This window comes from Dromiciops gliroides, chromosome 4, assembly GCF_019393635.1.
Source record: "Dromiciops gliroides isolate mDroGli1 chromosome 4, mDroGli1.pri, whole genome shotgun sequence".
NCBI lineage: Eukaryota > Metazoa > Chordata > Mammalia > Microbiotheria > Microbiotheriidae > Dromiciops > Dromiciops gliroides.
Window position 1 is genome coordinate 365,015,957 of NC_057864.1, and position 12,417 is coordinate 365,028,373.

A 12,417-nucleotide genomic window follows, 5' to 3' on the forward strand; every position below is an offset into this window, starting at 1 on the left:
GAGCGAGAAGGAACAATTCTAAAATTATAATTTGTTCCTTCATTACCCAAATGCCTTTAATTTTTACTTTGCATTTTATTGTGAATTAAATGCTAATAAAAATGAGTTGCCGATATTTTGTCTCATTAAAGTATCATATTCTTTTATGTGCTACCAAAAAAAAAAAAACCTTTAGAAAGCCTTAAAAAAGAAACAAGATTTGATGTTTGATAATATAATTGAATTTTCCATATGGGGTCCCCGAGTAACTCCTGACTCTCTTCCAGGGCCTAAAGCAGATGCATGAAACAATACCTTCGACTATACTCATGGGTCAAAAAGGTTGTTAAATGAAACCAGAGCCTGCATTTTAAATGGGGTTGTGGCTAAAGAAATGCAACCACAGCTACAAACAATCCAGAGTGCACTGTCACAGCCCTGCAATGCCTAGCCTTCTCTGTGCCAAGCCAAGGAATTGCAGTTGCAAGGACCCAGAAAACTGAAAGAATATATCCAAGTTCCACCAGCCTTGCTCCCAGCGACTAGCTAAGTGACTGGGCAAGTCAATTAAATTCACTGGTCTTCACCTATAAAATGAGGGGTTTGGGCTTTAGGATTTTTAAGGTAAAATCTAGCATTAACTCTGAATAAGTCTATGATTAACCACATGGGCAGCACTTTCTTCCTACTCCATTTTAGTCAGAAAATTGTAGTCATTTTCTTACATACTTTCTCATATAAACTAATATGATTATAAAATCATAGAATGTTAGAATATAGACATTAACTGGTCTTCCCATAACCCCTTTTCACATTTAGCAGAAAAAGAAAGTGAGGTTCAGGAAGTTTCTCCCTTAGTAGTGCCCTACAAATTCCAATTTAAGATAAGGCCAATATGAACTATAAAAATTTTAATGGCATATGGTTTTATTATTTCTAATAAATTGTTCCTTCCCCCAGGGCCTACTTTAATGAATAGAGAAGATTCATTAGTATTTAGCAGCAGTCATATTTATATGCAAATAATTCATGTGCTGAAGTTCTTTCGAAAGTTTGTCCTATTAAGTAGATTAAAAGTGTCCCTTACAATAGTTTGGTGAGCCATTTCTTAATAGATACTTCAGAGGTAAACTTCAATTCATTGTATGTCTAATTAACACATAATAAAGAAGTGTGAATAAATAAGGTATACTATACTCAAGGTAAGAAACAGTGAATGATAACACATTTTATAAAGAAAACATGAACTTTTGTTTGGTTTTTGACCAAAGGTTACAATTAAAAGAATTTAGCTAACTATTTTGCTAGGTATAATCTGGGCATAACAATACAAGTCTTCTAAATTTCAAAGATGTTATGAAATCAAATAAGAGAAGAGGAAAAAAACCTTTGAACACAAGGAAAGATTTTCATCCCTTTGAAGTGATTTTCGATTCACAAGCCTAGGCTTATCATAAGTCCTTTCTGCTCTTCCCAATCCTAAAAAACCTCAATTTGAAATAGGTTATTTTATGATATTGAATATTACAGTATTTCCCCTAAAATATTTACATGAAGAGGAATTGTGAATATGTTAAGGAATGAGTGTCTTAACGGCAAATTTAAGAGACCAAAGTTGGGAGGGGGAGGGAAAAAGTCAAACAATGGAAGGTCCTTGCATTTCCACATCTAGCCACAAGATGTCACTACTTAACTAAACATGGTTGCAGAAAAAGATGGGGTTCTCCATAAACAGAACAATGGAAACATTTGACTTCACGATCTCCTATTTGTGTACCAGCTACACAAATGTGTGTGTGTGTGTGTTTTTAATAGATACCTTTCATTATTTTCAATCCCAGTTACTTAATATACTAGAATGTCTGCTAGATGATATAGAAAATAACCGAACAGGTAAAAGACGTATAAGTCCTTTAAAATAAATAAAGTAAAAGCTTATTCGCCTTTCCAATTTAACTCTTTCCAAACTCACTACTCTCCCTCAAACTAAAATTCATTCATATGTGTTCAATGTTTCATCTCTGATTGACTGCAATCTGTTTGAGAGTATTATTTGCCTTAATGAAGAAAATACATTTTTTTACTACTATGCTATTTTCTGGTCTAAACCTTATGCTATCTCTTTCCCAACTCTTTCTTCTCTTCCAGCCAAAAGGAAAATAAAAATACATTATTCATCTCAATGATTAACTATTAAAAAATCCTGTGAAATTTCCAATATTGTTGGGGCAATCTGCTGATAATTTATGTGTCCTAATGACCAATACTAACTTTAAAAAAAAGATCTTTTATTATTCACACACTTGTTTCTTCCCATTGTGCTATATACTGCCCAAAAGAAATGAAAATTAGATGATTTTACCAGAAGAACATTGTACACAGTATCATCAACATTGAGTGTTGACCTACTGTGATGGACTATATTCTTCTCACCAATGCAATGGTACAGAAGAGTTCCAGGGAACTCATGATAGAAAAGGATCTCCAAATCAAAGGAAAAAAAAAAAGAACTGTGGAGTATAGATGCTGATTGAACCATACTGTTTCTTTTGTTTTGGGTGCTGTTGTTTTTTTTTTTCTATTTTGAGGTTTTGCATCACTGCTCTGATTTTTTCACTTGTAACAGGATTAATGCAGACATAGGATTAATGTTATTATGTGTATATATATATATCTATCTATATGGATATGGATATGATATATAGATATAACCTATATCAGATTACCTGCTGTCTAGGGGAGGAGGGAGGGGAGGGAGGGAGAAAAATCTGAAATTGTAAAGCTTGTATAAACAAAAGTTGAGAACTATCTTTACATGTAACGGAAAAAAATAAAATACCTTATATGTAAAAAAAAAAAAAAAAAGAAAATTAGACGATTTTGCTTGAGTAAAACCCCTTCATTTACTAATAGAACAAAGCATTGGGCAGCTAGGTGGCACAGTGGATAGAGCACCGGCCCTGGAGTAAGGAGGAACTGAGGTCAAATCCGGCCTCAGACACTTAACACTTACTAGCTGTGTGACCCTGGACAAGTCACTTAACCCCAATTGTCTCACTAAAAAGAAACCAAAAAAAACCAAAACCAAAAAAGAACAAAGCATTGATTTGTTTAGCTACAATCCCCATTTAAAAAGGCAACCTTAACATAAAACACAGGAAAAATTATTTAAATATACTTATACACTCTGATGTTTTCTTACATCATTTGGATTTTTGTCTTGTTTTTCATACTTTTCTCGGTCATAAGCCATCTTCTTGAGTAGTTTCTTCACAGCTTTGTCCTTTTTGTCTTTTTTATGGTTTTCACTATTTTGCTTCCTCACTTGAGTCACAATAAACTTGGGAATCTAAGAAGAAACAAAATGGAGTTTTTTTTTTCTATAACCACATTTTTCATCTAAATAATTTTAAATCAAAATCATTTTGGTGGCATATTTGTGGTTGTTCCAGACATTTATTATGTTTTATAATTCTCGCTTGCAAAATTTTAGAAAGGAAAGGTGCCATTAAAATATATTATTATAATCATAAACATATATTATTATAATTATATAAAATCTTTTAAAACCCCACTAGATTTGGAGTAAGGAAACCTAGAGTTTGGAATCTTCAAGTATTTTATTAGTTGTGTGACTTTTGAACAACTCATTTAATGCTTTGAGGCTCAGTTTCCTCATCTATAAAATGGGGGTAAGAATAGCACCTCCCTGATGATGATATTATAAAATACCTTCTCAGCCTTCAAGTACTATATAAATATGAGCCTTTATCTTGGCATTTACTTTAAATAAACAATTCATATCAGGATGTTTTAGACTGACTCAACTGAACCACAGTAAAACTTTTGTTTCCATCAGGCCCAAGAGCCATCTGCGGCCCTTCTTCCCAAATTCAGATGATTAGTTTTCTAACTTCAAGAAGCCAATGCAAAACTGACTGTCAAAAAGAAAGCCAATTTTGATGAATGAAACCACAATATTCATATTATACGGACTTCATAAAAATAATACATGATAACAGCATATCATAAAACATAAATTACATAAATTTACAATGTAGAAGGGAAAGTTATAATAAAAATAATGGTTTAGTAGCAAAAAAAATTGAGATTGCTACTGAAAGGTAACTGTGTAATAATACTATATGTGCTTTTACAACTACATTTTTCTCTTTAACATAATAAACATTTTAAAAATCATCTACATCACAGGTGTATTTACATGAGAAAAGAAAAATCAAGTGAAGTTCCTTGAAAGCAATGGTGACTTTGTGTTTGGTTTTTATTTTCTCAATGTCTTATACACAGTAGACACTTCAGAGTCCTGCATTCAAAATCAGAGAGATCCGGGTTCAAATTTCATCTACATTTACTACTTCCTAGTTTGAATGACCCTGGGCAAGTTGATTGACTTCTCCTCCCCTCCAATTCCGTATCTGTAGAATGGGGATAATAAAAGGACCTACCTCACATGGTTAAATAAGATCATATATATGAGGCACTCTATGAATCCTAAAGCTCTATGTAAATGTGAGACGTTGTTGTCGTTGTCATCACTGCTACTGCTGTTAATTTAATCTATTCTATTACATATTTATGGGAACCATCCAGGAAAAACTCAGATATTCTAACACCCAGTTTTTTCAAGTCCAAAAATATTTTTAATGAATGAAGATTTTCTCCAATATTTTTTAATGACCAAAAAGGTTTTGAATACCTGTCATAGAACATTAAGTATCACTGGAGAATGATTTAAATCAATCAAGCTATCACTACAATGTTTAGGACATCATAGGACCTCTTCTTCCTTTCAATTAATTTCAGATTATCCATCTGACCAAGGTTTTCAAACTCAAATGGATCTGTGATCTCACAAGTGTGAATACTCCTTGCAGCAATAAAGAGCGTTACCCATCCATGTGTGACCATCCTGTGAGACTCTTGTTCATATGTTTCCCTGAGTCCACCTCAGGTCCCAGGGCTATCCTCAGTTTCTCCTAATCTCACAGGTATACCAGTGGAACACATGGGCTCATTCATCCCTTGCTTTTATCATGTGACCAGCCCATTTTTTTTTCCAGCCCATCTTCTTTTTCAAGCGTGCATTGCTCTTATTAATATCCCTTTATTCCAGGTCTTCTGTGCCTAGTCACACCAAGCACATGCCTTTGCACTGCTTTGTGTGATAATAATTTTGCATTCTTTGGAGACTGCTATATCTGGCAGACAATTACTATTAAAAAAGACAGATTCTGATTTGGGGGAAGAGCTTGGGGTCATTAAAGAAATTTTACAATTTCCCAAAGGCATTCCATTCCCCCTCTTCTCCTTCTGTTTAATTCTGGGCCCAACTCATTGTCTATTTGTACCCTCAGTTCGAGGTGTATATTGTATATGCTGATGGATGAGTTCTATATGTTGTCTATCTTAATGCATGTCATAAAGTACCAGACAGAAAGGAAAAGAAAAAAGGGAGAACTGATGTTGCCTAATAACAGAGAAATGTATAAAATGTAAATATCCCTTGTGGCAAGGCTTTCCAGAAAAACTGATCTGAATTATTTGAACTGAACTACTGGACAAAATCATGGAAGTCTCTAGAAGAGAGAGGAGTAGGAGAAAACCTCATTATCAAATTTGTTGGAATAGTAATTAGATTTACAAAATGTCTGAGCTGGAAGGAATACTTCTAGGCCACCTAAGCTTACTTTCCTCATTTAACAAAGAAACTGAAGGCCAACAAAAAAAGAGACGCGTCCAAGGTCACAAAGCTAGGTTTTGATGGAAGTTGGATTAGATTTTAGGACTTCTGACCACTGGCTAATGTTCTTTCCCTTGCATCACAGAAAATACTTGGCTTGCATTTCATTGGATAATATCTAATGAAGGTTTTACCTGGTTTCATTGTGGATAGAGAGATAAATGCTGAACTTGTGATTTTTTGGTAAGGAGACGTTAACAGACCTTTCTGCATCTTCCAGTCTTTAAAAAGCTGCCTAGAGAGCTGAGAGCACTGTGCCCAGGGTGACACATATCACAGCTGGGAGACAGCATTTGTTCTCACATCTTCCTGGCCTGTAAGTCAGCTCTCTACCTACTATGTCATGTTGTCCCTCTTGCGCCTGGCTGTGAGGCCTTGTGTTACAGTGCTAAAAGCTACCTCCAAAATAAATAGACAGGCTCAAATTCCACCTCAGATGCCAACTACCTAGGCCTCAATCTCCTTATCTGTAAAATGAGATAATTCTTATTAATAATAATAGCTGGTGTTTACATCGTGCTTTCATGTTTACAAAGCACTTTACAAATATGATCTCATTTGATTCTCAGGACAACCCTATGAGGTAGGTGCTATTCTTTTTCTTTTTTTTTTTTTGCAGGGCAATGGGGGTTAAGTGACTTGCCCAGGGTCACACAGCTAGTAAGTGTCAAGTGTCTGAGGCCAGATTTGAACTCAGGTACTCCTGAATCCAGGGCCGGTGCTTTATCCACTGTACCACCTAGCCGCCCCATAGGTGCTATTCTTAAACCCATTTTATAGATGAGGAAACTGAAGCAGACAGAACTTAAGTGATGTGTCCAGGGTCACACAGTAAATGTCTGAGTCTGGATTCTAACTCATGTCTTCTTGATTCTAGGTCTTGCACCCTATCCACTGAACCACTCAGCTTCCTCTGACGCCCTATCTAGGGCTAGGATGTACCGTCACATGATTATTAAGATGTTTTTCAGTGACAAGACATGAGGTATCTGTCTTAGGGACTTTTCTTGCAGACATACCCATGTGATTGTTCTTTTTGTTTGTTTGTTTTGTTTTTTTTGTGAGGCAATTGGGGTTAAGTGACTTGCCCAAGGTCACACAGCTAGTAAGTGTCAAGTGTCTGAGGCTGGATTTGAACGCAGGTCCTCCTGAATCCAGGGCCGGTGCTCTATCCACTGTTGTGATTGTTCTTGTTCTTTGAGCTCATAACTCTCAATCACTCTTATGCAAAGGGCTATAAATCTAGCCCATTTTGCATGTCTATAGTCTAAAATGAACTGTTCAAAGTTAGTATAAAAATATTGCTTTGATGACGTATAATAGTATAAAAAGGATTTTAGAAAGTGTACTCACCGTCCAAAGAAGTTTCTGGTATTTAATTAAGAAATGCATTACACTAGCTGTCCCAGCAGCCATCACAAATTCACCTTGTTCATTGGGCTTGATGCTCAGTCCTGGGCACATAAAGAGATTGGGGGCCATAATCATGGCCACATTCCTCACGGTCATTTTATTTTTTTCTCTATTGTCTATTACTCTTTGAAGGAACTCAAGCAGAGCCTGAAATAGAAATCACACTCTTAAATTTGTCTTACACATGAAGATAACAGATGAGAACACAGCAGCAAGAGGGGCTTGAGGATTTGTATATAATTTTAAAAATACATTTCATGAAACAAAAGCCAGCAGGCAATAACAAACCTATGATAGTATGTCAGCCCCTGGAGGGGAAGGCCTATTTCATTTTCTCTCTGTATTCCCAGAACCTACACAAAGTAAGGCACTTAATAAATGTCTGTTAACTGATTGATTCCATCATCATTCTGATAGTCTCCATTTCATTTACATTTGCTATTCTAACCTCTGGCCTTTCCCCTTAAATATGTTTGTGTTTGTATTGAATGAACCACCAAGGTGGTAAAGTTGGGGTCTATTTTCAAGGAGCAATGTTGATTCTTATATTCTCTCCCACTTTTCCCTCTCTCATCCTTGACCTGGATCAACAGGATCATAGGATTTAGAGAAGGAAAGGACTTTCAACATCATCTCATGCAACCCCACTCATTTTACAGATGGCCCAAGGTAACCCTTCTCCTAAGTGTCAGAATCATGACTGCAATTTGCAGTCTTCTGACTCACCCCGCTGCTTTTTCAGCTAATCCCTGAAGTCTCTAGTGAGTTCCTGTTGGGATATTAACCTTATTGAATTAGAAATTAGAAGTTTTCATGGTGATTGATTTTGAAGGGGTAGAGAAAAGGGAAGAAATGGGCAACAAAAGCTAGTTAAGACCCCTGTGCTTATAATGTTCAGCTATTTGGCGCCAACCACCCCCTATCTTTCTTAGGAATAATAAAATTAAAACCTATAAATCGTACCTACCATAAATCAAAGAAATGTTGAATAGTTCTACTCAGAAATTAGGTCATAAATTAAGGTTCTTTCCATTATTTTCTTAACACAGTTAACTTTGAGAAAAGAGGTTAAGAAATGCATTACATCTTCATATTCAACTCACTGTCCTTCACAAGAAGGCCAGACCAATCACATCCAACTTTATTTCTACATCACGGAAAAATACTAATTAATATAAACATATTTAGAACAAACTGATTTATATTAAACCATGATTAACTATTATGCATTCTACAAGACTATGAAAAAAAGATCATGGATTATACATTCTTCATTTCTAACAGTGGGATAGTTGAAAATTTGGAACCTAACTCCTGGGCAAGTTTAATTATGATCTAAGAATGAAGAACCAAGCCCAAATTATCCCCAAAATGATTAATTGCTAATGTTTGGAAAAACATTTTCTTGTGATCTGAAAAGAACTAAGATCAGGCTAATTGTTTCTTCATCGTCATAAAATAACAAGCTAATTAATAAACCAGTTTAATTTTAATATGTATGTATTCCTTGCTAATTTAAAGCAACTCAAAGGGATAGTACAGAACATACTACACAAATCCTTTATTTCACTCTAGGATAATTTTTATGTCACAATGAATAATTACATAAGGATTTTTGTAGAGGTGATATTGGATATACACAATAATATCTGAGTACCTTATCCATGATCATAAACGTTAGTACCAATAAATACTTAACATCAATTTTCTTCAGCCACGATTGCTTTTTTAAAAAAAAAAAAAACTTTGTAAATTGTCCCTTTTTTTGTAACCAGTTTGTAACCTGCCTTAAAGAACTTAGCTGGGTTATTTTGCCCACTTCCAAGCTGGGGAATCCTTACAAAATGAAGTAAGTACTGTTGTGTTCTGTAACAAAATTATTTTTCAAACTTTAAAAAAAAATCTATTTGAGGAACACAAGTGCCCCATTGAAAAAAAAATATTAACCAACTATCCTGCAATACCTGAGGAGAAAAAGCTCATCTTTCCAAAATTCCATAGACCCAAGAGGCACAAAAACGGCTAACTCTATAGAGATATAGAAAATAATAAATACCAACTCTCATTTCTGTCAACACTTACTCTAACACCTGATCTACTGAATGTCCCTGCTCAATGAGGTGACCCAGCACCCAACAGCTATAATCAAAGTGAATAAAAAGCAAAAAACCCGCTTTTCCCTCCCTTCTGGTCCCTGTTCATATGTCAATGGAGAGAAGCCATGCTCAGGAGCAAGAATGCTAGCCCCCATCAAAAATATAATAGTACCACTGTACTAACCCTCCTGACCTTATATCTATTGTTGCCCAATTTCATAAGCCTGTTACTACTTCCTTCTCTAACAATCAATGAATGAACAAAATAAAGGCATAAATAAATAAATAAATGACAGTGCAAGTGATTTAAGAGTTTATATATAAAGAAGAAAATGAGTCATTACTTTATGGTCATATTTCAGTTGAATCTGATAAACATTTAAGCACTGCTTGGTTTGGTGTTAGCTGATGGGAAGGATCAAGATAAAGAAAGTTCCTACCCTCAAGGAGCTTGTGTTCTACTGGAGGATACAATATGTACATAATACAAAATAATTTCAATTATATTTCTAATATACTAATAACTCTGGTGATCAGGAAGTTTTCATTCAGGAAGTAGCACCTGGGTTGCCTTTTGAAGGTAGCCAGAGATACTGTAAGATGGCAGGGAGGAGAGAGTGCGTTCTAGGCATGAGATTTTTTTTTTTAAAAAAGGACTACTTATCTAGAGATTCACTTCAAATGGCTATTGATTATTTAGAAAAACAAATTTTTTCCGAAAGATGAAATTTTTCCACTTCTAAGCATAATGAAAAGAATATGCCACAGAATTTTAAAACATTCCAATAACGTTGCCACCACTCAAAATATTTCCAAAGCTTCTGATTTGGAGTTAAATGTATAACCTTTTCATAGGCTCATTGGATCACAAATAAAGAGCTGGAAGAGAACTTAATGATAACTAGGTCTAATCCCTTCATTTTACAGATAAGTGACATGCCCAGGGACATGCCGCTAATAAATGTCTGAGGTGGGATTTGAATCCAAAGCTTCCAGATTCCAAATGAGGCTACTTCAAACAAAGGTACTCAGTGTGGAGGGAATGGAAAAGAGCTCTGGATATGTAAATTTTTTAAATCTGAGTTCTAATTCTGACCCTGAGCACAGCTCAATGATTTTGGCAAATCCTTTAACATCTCTGAATTTGTACATTCTACTACACACTTATTGTGAGGATGAAATAATATCATGCTATGTAAGACAGGTCACATAAATTGTAAGTGTTTTTATTGTTAAACCAAACTCTGCTATTAAAAAAGAAATTGGTCGGATTTATTTTGCAGTCATATGTTGTACTACGACATATGTTACCAAGCATCTTCCAGTTAGTTCCCCAGTTCTTCCACAAAACTATCTCAGGTTATAAATGTTATCTATCAACCAGTCAGGCAGAATATGTTTCTATATTAGGAAGAAAGAATAAATAAGAAAATTCTTCATACTCATATGTGACGCATGTAGGATGCCTCATCCACAGAAGTTGAACATTCATGTTTATTTCATGAGCACAGTGGCACATTGCTAACACAGCTAAAACTGTGTTGTCTTAAAAGTCATGCTAATAAATAAAAGGTGAAATATCCCATGCATTTACTCAGCAGTGATTCAGCTTTCTTTGGTTTTCCATGATTAGATTTATGTTCTAAGTAAATATAATATTATAAAATATTAAGCAAAAATTGAGGCAGGAGACAGAAGGAGAATAGAGGGGGGAAAGTGACCTTTCCCATCTTAAACCTCCCCAATATTTTGTTCTGTTCTTTAAATACCAAAACAAAGGTTCATGCATATATTGTAACGATTGGAATGACGCCACCTGCTGGAGACTTACTGTAGAAGAGTTCCGCCCATGAAGCGAGGTCTTTGAGGGCAAGACCAGGAGTCTTTTCTTTGGCGTCAGGAAAGTGACGTTGGCTAGTGGAGGAAGAGGGAAGAGACTAGTGCTCTGTCTCACACTCTTTGGACTCTGGTGGAGAGTGGAGCTAGAAATGTGCTCTCCCTTTAATAGATAGGAATCTAGGCCGTTTCTTCTCTTTTTACCAAATCTTATTCTCCTAATAAATGCTTAAAAGTCTAACTCTTGCTAAAGCTTTATAATTTATTGGCGACCACTCATTAGATATTTTAGACAGACTAGCTAGAATTTAGCCCTTAACATATTATAAATGTTTCTGATGCTGAGTGTAATAGTTTTTTTATTGCTACTTTCCATATACTTTTGCTGGTTTCCTTTTTTCGGCTGAGGAGAAGAGGAAGGGTCAGAAGGGGGAACCACAGACTACTGATTGCCTACATAGTCATCAACCCAAAGAAGAAAATAAATATTTTCATCATTTAAATATGATAGAAATATACATATTTCACTTTGAAATGATGTTATACCGATTGGATAAAATAGGATATTTTTTAAAAACAGTATTATTTTCAGCTTTGAAGAGGAAACATTACATTTGCTTGTACTAGATTATCTTCTTGGGCAAGAAAAGTGTTTACTTCTAAAAACCCAAAACTCCCAACTCAAGTGACACTTTCATTTCAAACTCAGCCACTTGTCCTTGCAATCAAGACTGCAGTCAGCTGAAGGCAATTGTTAATTTCCTAATTGAAGGAGAAGTGTGGATCTATTTTCAAGTGAAACTTCTAAGATATAATAATATTGATTTACAAAACTATATTTTTTTCTCCATCCTTGCCAAAGGGCCTACTATATCCGTATTTTTTAAAAAAGCAACAACAAATAAGCTCTCTCTTATTTTGCCAAACTCCTTTGTATTCTAATATTTCTATATATTTGTGTACTTTTCTACCTATCTATCGCACTTTAATGCATCTTGAGGAAAGGGGCTGTTTCAGTTTTATCTTCGTAATCCCAACACCCAGTGCAGTATCTTAGTACATAGGTATTTACTAAATGTTTAGTAAATTAGATATTTCTATAACAGTCAACTCATCTGACCTTCAAGGTGTCTCCTATTGGTCTCGGGCAGAAGAATGACAAGAAAATTCAGAGCCTGTAGTTGGTGCTTCTTGGTTGGACGATCTGTGAAGAGAATAACTATCCTGAGCTCTGGAACTCTCTTTTTTTGTTGTGATTGAAAAGAAAAGTTACGATTATTTTTAGGTCAAAAATCCATCGGGAACATAGAGAGCAAAACAAGTGAGCAGCAA

At 35.1% G+C, this 12,417-nt stretch overlaps 1 protein-coding gene across 1 annotated transcript in view; it reads right to left on the reverse strand.

Moving 5' to 3' along the window:
• ARHGAP18 (Rho GTPase activating protein 18) overlaps nucleotides 1-12,417 on the reverse strand; it is a 197,529-nt gene that overhangs the window by 24,188 nt on the left and 160,924 nt on the right. The window contains 4 exon segments of the mRNA XM_043964431.1: nucleotides 3,182-3,328; nucleotides 7,094-7,300; nucleotides 12,206-12,217; nucleotides 12,219-12,289. Of these exon segments, the coding sequence (XP_043820366.1) occupies nucleotides 3,182-3,328; nucleotides 7,094-7,300; nucleotides 12,206-12,217; nucleotides 12,219-12,289 (437 nt within the window).